We start from the raw sequence: 14,509 nt of genomic DNA, 5'->3' as shown, positions 1-14,509 counted from the left end.
GAGGTGGGGAGAGGGAAACGCTTTAAAGCGCATGATGTACTTATTCATATCAAAGTCAACCACTAAACCAAGCATGGGAGGGAGGGATAGGGAGGGAGTGAGGTGGGACTGGGAGGAGCTGTCTGGGTGATGTGTATATTTATACCTACCCAAGTTTTTAAGTCCATTATGATGTATAAATACAATGCACCAATAAAATATTAATAAAAAATTTTAATGTAGTATTGTCCAAAAAATAAAGAAATAAAAAGAAGATATTGTCATGGACAACATAAAATTTACAGGATTATTAGAAACTATTTGAAAAAAATTCTCCAACAAAATGTATAACTTAGAAGAAATTGACAAATTTTTAGAAACATATAACTTTCCTAAATTGAACAAGAATATATAGAAAACTTAAACTGATCAATAGCAATCATAAAGGCAGCAATAAAGAACCTACCACCAAACAAAAGCCTAGGACAAGATGGTTTCCCAAGTGAAGTTTAAAAGACCTTTATAAAAGACCTATTCCCAGTGCTCCTCATTCTATTTCATAAAATATAAATGGGATTCTCCCAAGTACATTTTATAAAGCCAATATCACATTAATACAAAAACCAAAATAACGACAACTCAAGAAAATAAAATTACAGGTCTATATCGTTGATGAATTTAGATGCAAAACTGCTAAAGAAATACTGGCAACATGCACTTAACACCACATCAAGAAAATCATACACCATGACCAAGTAGGATTCATCCCAGGGATGCAAGGCTGATTCAACATAGAAATAAAAATCCATGTAATTCATCACATGAACATAACCAATGACAATGAATACATAATCATTTCAATAGACACTAAACAATCATTGGACAAAATCTAATACCCATTTATGCTAAAAGCACTGCAGAGAATTGGAATAAACAGAACATACATCAACATCATAAAGGCAATGTACAATAGGCCCACAGCCAGCATCATATTAAGTGGGGAAAACTTCAAGAATTTCCCCTAAAAACAGGAACAAGACAAAGATTCCATTATAACCCCTTACATTCAATATAGTACTTGAGATGCTAGCCAGAGCAATAAGGTAAGAGAATGAAATCAAAAGAGTATAAATAGAAAAAGAAGAACTACAACTAACATTGTTTGCAGATGACATTATACTATAGTTAGAAGACCCAATGAACTCAACCACAAAACTTATACAATGAATGAAAAATTCAACAAAAGTGTCTGGATATAAAATTAATCTTAAAAAATCAGAAGTTTTATTCTATACATTTACTGGTCACTTGAATTTCTTCTTTTTTAAAGTGCATGATCTCTGGCCTAATTTATAGGTCTTTGGTCTATCTTAAATTAACTCTTATTATGGTTAGAAAGTGTGGCTTATGTCTATTCTGCATATGGTTAACCAGTTTTACCAATACTATTATGCTGAGATTAATCAGTCAAAAAAAGTAACAAAAAATTGGATGTTCTCTTAAATATGCAGAAGCTAGGGAGAAAATGGGTCATAGGGAATTTAGACAAAAAAGGAGAAAACTTAAATAATTTAAGAAGGCAACATAACTGAAGGAGATTGATAGAAGGAAATAGGGAAACACCTTAATTCACATGATATACACTCACAAACAGATCAAAGTCAATCACTAAGCCAAACATGATAAGGGAAGAGGGAGGGAATGGGGATGGAATTGGGTAAGGAGTAATTGGGTGATGTGTACATGTATGTCTCTACCATCCTGTACTTTATTAAGATGTATGATTACAATACATCTTCATTAAGATGTATGATTATAATGTACCAGTTTAAAAAAATAAGAACATGTAAATAAATGTCCTATATGTCAACCCCTGTGATTAAACAGATGTAAATATTTTATCCACCTTCCATCAGACCTTTTTATAAATAAAGAGTGATAAATACTATTAGATCCCTAATTTTCTTAATTTCCTCTTCACAGATGTGACCACTATCCTGAAGGTGATCAATATTATTCTCATGAATACTTTAACCATTACATTTATTGTATGTGTTCTTATAAAAAATAAATATCATCTTTTGTGTAAAAGTTTGCAAATTATTTAAAACTCAACATTATATTTTTGAGGTTTCTTCATGTCCATTTTATAGAAAACCATTTAATTTATTGTAGTTGATGAATTTGCTGTTTGTAATACATTTGAAAGTAAAATTCCTAGATTATTCAAGATAAAGAAGTAACACTATAAATAGTAGGTTCCTGACTACAGCAGTTTAAATAAGATGGATGCTTTTTTATGTAATAATGTGGAGGAATATAGCCAAGGCCAGGGACCCAGGAGTGAGTGTCCGAGGTCTAAAGTTCAGAGAAGTGGTAGAACATTGACCTCTGCAAATATTCCTGCATGAATATTTTCAGTAATCACTGATTCTTAATATCACTATTTCCTATCCGATGCATGTGATAATTTCAGGGCAAATAATAAGTTCTACAAAAAATTGACATTCATAATACAGTCTGATATTGTTAGAATTTCTCTGGTACATTTGTTTGAACCTTGACCTTCAGAGAGAAGTGGCCAGTTTGCAATTGAAGTTAATAAAAATGTTGTAGCAAGATCTGGATGTAGTGACACATGCCTGTAATTTTAGTTCTTGGGTGGCTGAGTCAGGAGGATCACAACTTCAAGGACAGACCCTGCAATGTAGTGAGACTCTCATCAAATAGTGAGACCCTGTTTTACAACAGGAAGTAAATAAAGTTGAAGGTGTAGTTTGAAGTAGAACGTCCTAAATTGTAGTCGATCTTTTCTGTAATCTCAGGACTTGGAGGCTGAGAAAGAAAGATCATAGGCTTGAGGTAAATGCATGTTAACTTATCAAAACCCTCTTTCAAAATAAAAAAGTAAAAAAAAAATCAGAGGCCATAGGCTCAATTTTCAACACAGTTTACAAAATCAAAATGTAGACTAATTTTGAGACTGTGTTTGGTAAGTCATGTACCATACAAATTATTAGTGGTTAGATTAAGTGGGGGAAAAAAAGCGTTTGGAGAAGTAGTCCAGCCATATAAGTAGAGAACTTCAAGAAAGAAAATCAGTGGACTTCTTCTGATGTCTTCAAGAGCTACACTATACAGAGCTCTAGTTCAAATTAGCAGATTCAACACTTCTGACTTCTAGGCTTGGCTTCTTATAAAGGTCATTTTGAAACCTTTTAACACTTGTCAAGTCACCTCCTTTCTGGCTTGGGAGGGAACATATTAACATTACTTCACATGCTTTTGGAAACCCATACGAAATAATTTTAGTGAAGAAAATCCCGATAAGACATGAGAAGCGTAAAAACTAATGTGTCTATTGTTTTGGGACATATTAATTTTCAAGGTTAAATTTGAACTACGAGGATAGTAACAGCAATCCAAAATTGTTAGTCACACATATAGTTCTATTATGTAGAGAAATTCAGTTAGTTGATAAAACAAAGATATTATCTGGAAGGGCTTGAAGTCATTTGAAATTAAATACTTATTTAGAATTACAGCATGTAATCCAATGGACATATTTTCCCCATTTCTACTCAAGAATTTTTATCAGCACCAAAATTAGGTATGCTGCAGATATGTCATGAAAGTCATCAACTGGCTAAAGCCATCTTTATTAATAACCTGCTTTTCACTGACATTATTTTCTCTAAACTCTCACAGATTAATACTATCCTGTATATGTTTTCAACAATTAAATTTACCTTTAATGTAGAATGTGCTGAATATATTTTGTAATGAGGACTATATGTCTTTAAATGCTAAATATGAATATAAAACCTGAATCACGTGGCACTTAAATATTCAGGGCCTAAAATATATTCAGAATATTTAAAAAAGAATTAGCATTTTATGACCATTGGCTTAGAATCCCAGGAGGTTTAAGAAGGTTTTAAAATCCCTGGAGAAATAAACATTCCTGGCAATTACTTATGAAATGATTCTTAGAGACAAGGAATACTGTGTATTTACTTTTAATAAAGAATGAAGAACAGTAATTCTTTAACTTAATGAGAGTAAAAACTTTAAGGTAAGTCTTGCTTTAGACTAATTATGTCTCACTTAGGACATGTTAAGCCATAACAATTAACAAGAGTAGTGAAATGCATTCAAGGATCATTAATGCCTTTAATTATGCTGGTTACACCTGAGAGCTCATTCTTTGTTGGAGTTTTCCATAAAGAAGACAAGTTTGAAAGACTTTCTACACCACTATTTGCTTAGGGATAAAAACAAATTTTTATATCTTCATAAAAAGCATGCAAAAATAGAATTAAATTAAGACAGATTTACTGATTTTACAATTCTATAATTCAGGAAGTTATCTTCTTTTATATTTTTATAACTTGAAGTAAAGCACAATTTCCTTGATGCGTCATAATATCTTACTTTTTAGGGCTTACAAGATTTTGTTATTTGCAAACAACTTTGCAAAGAACATAGAAACTTTTTTGTATAAAAAATGGTGTAGTTATTACAGGCTTGGGCCAACACACCGAGCATGTGTTGTACTTTTTTGTATTTATTTATTTATTTATTTAGGTACTGTGGATTGAACTCTTTGAATTCTATCTTTGATCTACACCTATAACTCCAGTTTTTATATTATTTTTTATTTTGAAACAAGGTCACACTAGGTTGCTTGGAACCTCACTAAGTTGTTGAGGCTGGCTGTGAACCTGCAATCCTCCTATCTCAGCCTCCCAAATACTGAGATTACATGCATGCACCACCATACCCTGTTTTTAATTTCTTCTCTCAAAAGGAGTAAGATTGATTTTTTGCTTCTATGAACAATTGTCCTATAGTAAGTAGTAATTCAACTACTAAACTACTAAAGAGTAGCCACATCCTATTTTTGTTCCTTATTATCTATTTTTATATTTTTATTGATGTATTGGAATTATGCATCACAGTAATAGTCAAAATGATACAAACATACATTCAGAGGCCAGTTGGTTCATTTCTCTCTACATATTAGCTATGTCCATTAGGAATGTTGACCTGTACTTTTCTTTTCTTGTAATGTTCTTTCTTGGTTTTAGTATTGGGGAAATAATGATTGAGAAAGCCTGCCTTAGCCTCTTTTCTCCCTTGCTATAGTCCAAATGGGAGGAGTCTTCTCCCTAAGACCATGCAAAGCAATCAGAGATAACATTCTTATTTTATTGGATCCTTAGACTTCAGGATGCTACAGAACTGAACTAATCATCTCAGAAGCAAGTCCCCACAACTTGCAGCATCTGCATGTCCCAGAAACAACATAATTATTCACAATGCTCATTCCTAAGCCTCTTACTCTGCCTCACATTTAATTGCCTCAGTAAGGCCAAGTATGGTGGTGCACACCTATAATCCTAGTTCTTAGAAGATTGAGACAGGAGGATCACAGGTTTGAGCCTACCCTCACAATCTCCTTGCCTCAGGGGCCACAGTAATGTCACCTTCCACAGATTTTTACTATTTTTCTGCCTCATGTCCAGTACAGGTGTTTCTCACATGGTCCTCTATAAGAACTCTAAGAGATTGTCTTTTTAATAGTTGTCTTTTAGATATCTGTAGGTCTTTACTGAACAACATTTTCTATGACTCTCATATGTTATACAATGGACTCAGACCCTGGAAACAAAATAGAAAGTCCAGTACCCATAGGTAATACATATGCATTTTGAGGAATAAAGTAGAAATCTAACTTTTAGCATTATTTCACAAGCATCCTCCTCCTGCTTGCTTATATCAAATATTGGTTATAGGAGCTGAAATGTGTCAGTCAAGGGAACGTCATTTTGAAAGTGAAAGATTTGGAGAACAATTCAGCTCTTAATATTTGTGGTATAGTGGATGAATAATCTGGGGAATTTATTGAATAGTCAGATGGCGTGGCCTTGCCCTTCAAATTCTTCACCAGCAGATTACAGTTAAGACTTAATCATTGCATAGGTTAATTATTTCAAGGCCAGTTTCTTCCATAATCTAAAAGTTATTGATGTGAATCCTGAACCAACAGCCTTGTCCTCTTCTTTCTCATGGTGTATCATCTATATATAAATTTAATATTTTTAAACAGTTATCAATATTAATCTGACCATAGTGACTATAATTTATTTTGTTGTTTGCATATTTACTTCTTATGTGCATATTTTTCATAGAGATATTGAAAAAAAGTAACAATTTCCCAAAACAACAATGAAAGTCTCAAAGAAAAAAGAAAGAAAAAAATGTCCCTAGCCCCAAAGCCAAGGGACAAAAAAGAAATACACTTACTGTAGCCTGGTGTTTCTCTGCTTTCTCAGATGTCTCTTTAAGCTGATTTTGCAGGGCCTCCTGAAGAGACTTCATTTCTTCTCTAGTTGTAGTAGAAAACAGAGAATAAAAGGGAGATATAATTCCATCTTTTCTGTGAATATTATAAAAGGATGTTTGTTCTCTATGTACATCTAGGGAACAAATAACTAGAATTACAAAGCTGTAGTTATACAAATAGGATATATCTAAATAGTCTGGTAATAAATAGCTTTCTCTCCTATACAAATACTAGAAGTAAGCTGTATTTAAAGGAAATTGCCTTGCTATTATGTTTTATAAGAACCCCACTGTGTGAATCATCTGTAAGCTTCATAATGTGCTAAATCAAATCAATATATTGATTCGAGTTGAAAAGCTAATTTTTCTGACAGCAAGCCAGGTTGTGAACGTGCTGGTTAGATAAGTCACCACAGACTTGCCAATGGGATCAAATTACATTTCTGTCTGGTGCTCTAATTGATTAGTTATATACTGTTGTGCTCAAGACATCGTTTACAGAGCCTGAGACATTTCATAAAAACAAAGGGGAAAGTGACTTATTTCTAACTTGAGAGCTGCTTCATTTAATGAGCACAATAAAGAAAATACATGACCATGCAACTATACACACACAAACCACTAATGTATAGATGTGCCTTGTCTCCCTTGTTAAAAATAGAAATATTTGTCTAACTTTGCATTCTTCTTAAGGATTTGTAATTTAAGACTGATAATATTATCTTTCTGGGACTTATCACTGAAGCTTTTATATTTAAAAGATTAAATATCAAATAAAAATTTATGTGTGCGCTTATGTATGTATACAGGTACACAAATTCTGGCAAGAGAAAGTCACTCAAAGTAACAACAGCAACAAAACAGAAACTTTTGTTAGTCTTACCAGTATCTAAACCAGTTTAAAATTCCCAATCAAGAACCAAAACCCTAGGTCTAGTAGCTTGTGCAAATGACAAGACTCCTTACATTCAGTTGCTTAACTTATGCAATTGGCTTAAGTTTGGGATGCTTGCAATCAGATTTACGTGGAAATATGTAAAATGATTAGCATAATAATGAGAACAATTAATACATGTTAGATCATTGCTACAGTGCTAGCAACCCTCTGGGTACCCATGCTCATTTTTTAACCATCATGTCCTCTACACTCAAAAGCTTTTTTAACTCAGAATTATTTACTGGTGGTCCCAGATTTCCTACTCTAAAACTATTACATCCCAGATTCAATTTCTGGAAGTTGAAAAAGAGAGAGAGTAACTTTGGTTCCATGATGTTTATGACTGCTTGAGTCATGTTTTTACTCTGATTTGGCTTAGCATGGTATAACATTACAGCCTTGAGCCAATTTCATTTATCAGAGTTGTTCCATATATAACACACTTAAATCTACGTTCTACTTCTGATATTTTTAATGAAGACCATGTGTGGCACAATATAACATGATGCAATGTAATATAAATATCTACAAATATTGCAGGCTTACAATGTACAAGTTAGTTTTATAATCCTCATATTAAACTAATGGTAGCATATTACAGGTAGAAAACTGATGAATAGAGAGATTATAGAAATGTGTCTCCAAGTCTTTGTGCTCAAACTTTAGAGAAACATTTTACCATCTCTATCTCTACTGAGGAACAAGAAAGAGGAAAGAAAGTAGGAATGTAGAAAGAAAGGGTTTGAAGGAGAGAGAAAGGAAAAGACCTAAATTATATATTGAAGATTCAGATTATTTTAATAAGCCCTAAATAAAATCCAATAAAAATTTCAAATATAAAAGTTAAAATTATTTTATAAAATAATTAACTTGATATTTTATCTAAACACACATTTTAATTAGTTGAAAGTAAAACATATAACAAAAATGAAATTATAAAATATATTTGGTACAACCCCCTTCTAGAGGCAATGTAGGGAATAGTGAAAAATATACCAGGTAGCAAAACAATGTTAACAAAACCTTGTTGAGGTAGAGAATTCTGCATATTTTCATGACAAAGAAAAATATCAGGCAGAGTGGAACCATGAGTCTTTCATCTCCTGAATCTCTGTCTCCTTTTGTCTTTTCTTCAGATTTATTTCTTTACCTGCTCCCTACTCTTATGTGTTTTGTAGTCAAAAATTCTGCCTCACAGATTTGCACTTTGTCTTTCTCTGGGAGATAATTCCAGATTTGTTTCTACACTACTCTCACTGTGCCTTGGAGTTTGACGAAAAACTATGTCTCACTGTTCCAGGGTCCAATTTGAAGCTAACCTGAAGCTCAAGTGCTGAGACAATTCCGATGACATATGCAACAGGTTGCTCAAGTGATCATATATTTAGCAGAGGATTACATATTACATCAAAGGGTAGGTATTTCATACCTCTTTTGTCCCAGATAACATATATAATAGCAAATTCACACAAATCACTCTATAGAAAGATAGCTGTTTTGCATGGTTCGGAGCTTGTATTTCAACAGAATCACAGATGAAGAAGTTACCACAATTCTATTCATTCTCTTAGACTGCAGGTATCACTACTGTAATGTCCCCAGGTATTCTGAGTTCAAAAATATCATTCAGAAAATCTCTATCTACCAGCCACATGGAGAATAAAATGTTTTATTCTTTTTTTAAGATAAACCCTGAGACATTTCAGAGTAACCTCTACTCTTTGGTGTCCTTTATTTGATTATACCCTTTTCCTTACTACATGATATAATTTTTTTGTGTGTGGTACTGGGGTTCCTGGAAGCCCTTCTACCTCCGGGATACACCCCCAGACCTATTTTTACATTTTTATTTGGAAACAGGGTCTCCTATGCCAGCACATGCAGCTGGCTTTGAACCTGTGTGATCCTCCTGTCTCTGCCTCCCAAGTGTGGGGATTACAAGCGTGCGCCACCATGCCCGGCTTACATGATATAATTTAAAACCTCTCTACCAAGCTAATATTCTATGAATATTATCCATACTAGCTACATATTTCTGAAAATGTAATATTCAGGAGTCAATATAACAATACAAACACAAATCTCTGTGTCTGTCTACTATCTATCTATTTATCTATCTATCTATCTCCCTGTCTCTTGGCAGAAATACTCTATTTACCTCTCCACAAAGCCATATATGACCACACCATATTCTCTTATATCTAGTTCCAGATATCAGTTGCTTTTTGGCTCCATGGGAAATTATAATAGATTTACTTGTATTTCGGTGTCCATCTCTGAACCAAGAAACTATGATTATAATTACTGGCTTAAAAGTGATATAGAAGTAGCATGTCTTCTAGGAACCATTAAACTCAACCCAAATGTACATCCAGAATAAGTCACAAGGTCCCAAGGCATGGTTAACAGAGAAGACACAGGCAGATGAGAAGGGACTTATAATCAATTCTGTATAGCATCATTCTGAGTGAACTTAACAGCTTTTGGCTTTGGAATTATTGAACCAATGTGGACATGGTTATCAAATAATACAGCAGGGTTTAAATTGAAATCCCAATAAACAGGACTCTCAGAACTCACTTAAACATTTTGAGTAATAATATCTAACCAATATAATATGAAAATAGTATCTACTTACAAGTTAATTATGAGGATATAATAAGAAAATGTCTATATCTATAAATAATCTAGAAGTTTAGAAAATGCACAGAAAATATTAACTTGTTTCTAGATTGACCTCCTTGATTAAATTTCCAGAAAAATATCAGAACCTCATGAATTTCAAATAAATAAATAAATAAATAAATAAATAAATATCAATACTATTACAGTAATTGTACCTATATAGTTACTAGAATTACTTTCCCTTAGTATTCCTACATTCATTATAATCTAGATTGAGTTTCGTTATTTTCCACTGAGGTCAATGGCATCTGGTCAATTATACCTGATGGGCTTCATATCTCTGGGTGTATCTTATATATGGAGGGAAATATTACACATCATTGACATTCATAATGTGATTCCTGCATATAAGAAATGGATGTATTTTCAAAATCAAGAAGATTGTTATAAATGCAGAATCCCAAGCTCCACCCCAGAGGAAATGTATAAACATCTGCATATGAACAAGATTCCCAAGTGTACCACCATAAACTTACAACTACATGAAGACATATAAGTTCATGTATTTAGAGTAAATGAGTCTTAGTGAATTCCCTGATAGACTTTGACATGATAAAAAAAAGAACTGAAGAGGAAAATAAACTGTAATCTTACCTTTGTTTCTGGCCTAATTCCAGAAGCTTCTGAACATCAGTTTTGGCAGACTGCTCATCATTTTTTAAAGACTGATGAAAAAATAAAAGTGGGGAAAACAAGTCTTATTTAGGTGAAACAAAGAGACTCATTCTGCACTTGGCTATCTAGTTCAATTTCTGACTATACTTGTGACCCAGATCCAGATGGTGAAATGAGGTTGTCATGGTCCTCATGGCTCTAAAAACACACAGGGATTCATGGCATCTTCTAGTGCAAGAACAATACAAAGAGTGAAAGGATTTGAGCTGTGTCTTTGCTTTTAAAAGTTTGATGGAGAAGAAAATACTCCATATAAGTGAATATAAAATATACGTCCTACATTTCCTTTGAAGTTTTATTATGTTCTGTGCAGACATATCAAACTAGCTCTGTAATAGTTTTAGGAAATACAAAGGAACATAGAATGTCTCTCTTTGTAAGTCAGGAAATAACACGATTAAAGATCAAAGAACTGAGAAGGCACATGCCTGTTTGGTCTTGTCTATTTCTTATATTTTAATAATGGATTTGGATGCATATAAAACTAGAATCATGTAAAATTATACCTGATTTCCACAGATAAATTGTTATGAAAGCAACATATACCATCTCAGTCATTAGTGCTTATATATTCCAGAAAAATCAGTTGAGATTCAAAGACAACCAATTAAAGTAGAAAATATCCCTGAGCTTTTTCTTATAAGAGAAGCTGTTATTAAGCCTTCTGTAACAACTTTCCTATTTATACTCTATAAATTATTTAAGAATATAACCTGCCATTCTGAACATTAAACTTTTGAAATGGAGGAGCAACACTAGTGTATAGAGCAACTGTGACAGGAAAATGACAAGATCAGAATGCAAATTCATTATTTACTTAATGTTTATTTAGCAAATATCTATCATGAATTATGCAGTGACCTATTCAAAGCCATAGTGTTCTGCATCCACACATTTTTCAATCCCATGCTAAAAAGAAAGTGTCAGTATCACAAAAATGTTGCAGGATGAACTAATCAGGGAAACCTCTTCCCTGCAATAATTAAGGTTCTTATGAGGAAGCCACCCATAAGTAGTTCCATATTTCTTTGGAAGAAGTAGCTATATGTAAAATTCAAAGAAAGTAAAATGTGGAATTAAACTGGGGGAAAGGCTGTCACATATAGAATTTACAGATCAAAGTGCATGATGGGCATAAGATCTGAGGCAGGTCACAAACTCAGTCTTTTGACCTCCTCACTTAAACTACAGAGATGAAATTTATGAAGAGTCTATTTTAGACAGTTATTGGACAACTCAACTCAAAAGAGAGAATCATATATGTGAAAGCACTAGTTGTATGACTACAGTGCACCAATAAAAAAACAAAATAAATAAAAAATAATGTCGGGGAGAGTTTGCTAGAAGATTAAGTAATAGAAATAAAAAGCATCCTCTACAATGGGTGGCCCAATAGTTACAAGAGCATTTTAAAAATGCAATTACTCATAAGGGCAGAATTTTTATCTATTCAAGAACTATAACTCCATAAAACTTTTAATCAAACACTTTTCTAGTCTGTGATCAGACGGCTTGACTTAGACTCCTGGTTTGGGGAGACTTGGTGTCCTGGGAAGACTGTAAACACTGACCACTCCTGGGCATTTCACCATATGTTTTCAGTATTCTCAAAGTGCCAGATGGTACATGCCTCTGAGAAGACACAGATGTCTTGAATGTTTTTCCCAGGCTTATTCACCTGGTGAATTTTCACTTAGTAAAGTACACCTCAGGCATTGACTTCAAACAAAATTTAAATCAGTTTGCACCCCATTTCATCCTAATTATTGTTTGCTCAGTGTTCTGTGCATATTTCCAGCAGAGCAGTACTATTTCTGCACAGCTACCTTCCTTTTCTCTCTCTCTCTCTTCCTCTCTCTCTCTCTTTCCTTTCTCTCTCTCTCTCTCTCTCTCTCTCTCTCTCTCTCTCTCTCTCTCTCCTCTCTCTCTATCTCTCTTCCTCTCTCTCTCTCTCTCTCTCTCTCTCTCTCTCTCTCTCTCTCTCTCTCTCTCTCCCCATTTTGTCATGCTGAATTGTAGTTGGACCTTTGCTTCCTATTTCCAGCTTTTCTAGAATAATGCAGTTTCTTTAACAGCAACTTGAATTTGGGCTCAAAGACTCGCTCCGTCTCTTATAGTGATATGTGTGTGCTGATTTTCTAATCATTTCTAACCTTTTTCTCACCTATGAAAAAAGACTAATATGTATATACCATAGTATTCACATGGAAATTAAATAAAATTGCAGAAAGAATACTAAAACAGTACTTTTATAAAGTTCAACAAGATGTAATGGTTGCCAAACACTGCCATCATCCTCCTTATACCATCTTCTTAGTAGCAGAAAACTAAGGAGAAAACTGGGAAACAGTAATTCCACATGATTAGGTTCAATAACAAGTAGAAAGACTCTAGAACCAAATTGCTAGCATTAAAACTCTGGCTCTTGTTTCTGACCTTCAAAAAAAATATTTTCTCTAACCAAGATGAGTTATATATAACAAGAAAACCCACAATCAATAACAATACCTACTGCATAGATGTGAAAATTAAATCATGATATATATATATATATATATATATATATATATATATATAGAGAGAGAGAGAGAGAGAGAGAGAGAAAGCTTTTAGTATACAGAAGGTATTCAATATATTCAGTGATTAAAGACAAGTATTAGATATTATCATGCATTTATGAAATCCTTTCTATCTGAAGTAGACCTTTATTTTGCTTTTTGATTGAGATTTCATCTATGAATACATTTTACAGATGTCAGTCTCCTTGCTAAGGCATTTACCCATTTCAGTAATGAGTTTTATTAAAAAAACATCAGAGCTCTCTGAGGGGAAATTTAATATTCTCTTCTAGATATAATTCCTATATTCATTTACCTCTTGGTCTAATTACTTTTCATCGTCTTATAATATGAAAAGCGTAGGGGTCATATTGGTTTTAGAAGCAATGAGGAATTGATGTCTTTGCCAAGCACATGAATTTCTTCTTTCTCTAATTGCAAACCACAGATCCCTAGACTGCATTTCAAATGACATTTCCTTTCAAAGCTCATATAATAATAAATAATAACCATAATGGTCAAGCCCATAAATGTATTAAAATCTTTTTAAAAATGCATATTAATCTAGTGAGGCCCATCAGGGGGTGGCTTCTCTTTTACTGCTGAGAAAATGAGTTTTCATTTCACCTGAAGGTTGACTCTAATTCCATCCAATTCTCTTGATGTCTTTGTCAGCTGACGGAGGATGGTGCTTCGCTCCTTGAAGACTTCCTTGAGCTGCTTTTCTAGCTCTTCATAGTCCTGTCTACCACAGAAAGAAAAGGCATGAGTGCCCTCAAACCACTTTAAATTGGCCTCAATCGAACCAGTAACTATCACATTTCTATTAAAAATACAGATTGAAACCTTAATTACTAGAATGCTGTGTTGTTCTTATAAAAAGGGTAAATTTGAAAAGGTGTTATAACAAAAGTTTTATTTTTTCAATTAAAATTATGTAGGATTATGATGGTCTCTAGAACAGTATTATATGACTTTTTACTATATCATCTACTTCTTGGAAAGTAGATATTTTTCATAAAAATTATTTTCCCTCAGATTTTTAAACATTTAGAGCATAAGAGATGATTTGGAGCAATGTACCCCAGAAACATGGACAGGGCAAAACAATAGGGCAAGAAACTAAGAGGTAGAGCCAGATCAGAAAGCAAGGGGTATGCTTCTTTCCTGGTTCACAGTGACACCCCATTCCAAATATATCTTAAAAACTCTATTGCTATTAAGGAGGTGTAAGGAAGAGCTAAATATCTTCACAAATTTGTCATAAATTCACTAATCACGTTGAATTTTGAGCAGAGAAATTAAATTACTACTCTAATGTCCTATT

The 14,509-nt window shown here is 33.3% G+C and overlaps 1 protein-coding gene across 2 annotated transcripts in view; it reads right to left on the bottom strand.

The window, feature by feature from the left end:
- Nucleotides 1-14,509, bottom strand: part of LUZP2 (leucine zipper protein 2) — a gene marked incomplete at both ends in the record, with an annotated part of 495,487 nt that overhangs the window by 266,552 nt on the left and 214,426 nt on the right. For both annotated transcript variants that reach the window (XM_080714586.1, XM_080714587.1), the window contains 3 exons: nt 6,289-6,370; nt 10,544-10,614; nt 13,810-13,927. In XM_080714586.1, the coding sequence (XP_080570712.1) occupies nt 6,289-6,370; nt 10,544-10,614; nt 13,810-13,927 (271 nt within the window). The remainder of the gene's footprint in view (nt 1-6,288; nt 6,371-10,543; nt 10,615-13,809; nt 13,928-14,509) is intronic.

Source organism: Muscardinus avellanarius (assembly GCF_963383645.1).
Source record: "Muscardinus avellanarius genome assembly, chromosome: 1".
NCBI lineage: Eukaryota > Metazoa > Chordata > Mammalia > Rodentia > Gliridae > Muscardinus > Muscardinus avellanarius.
This window is presented reverse-complemented; position numbering and strand designations above follow the sequence as displayed.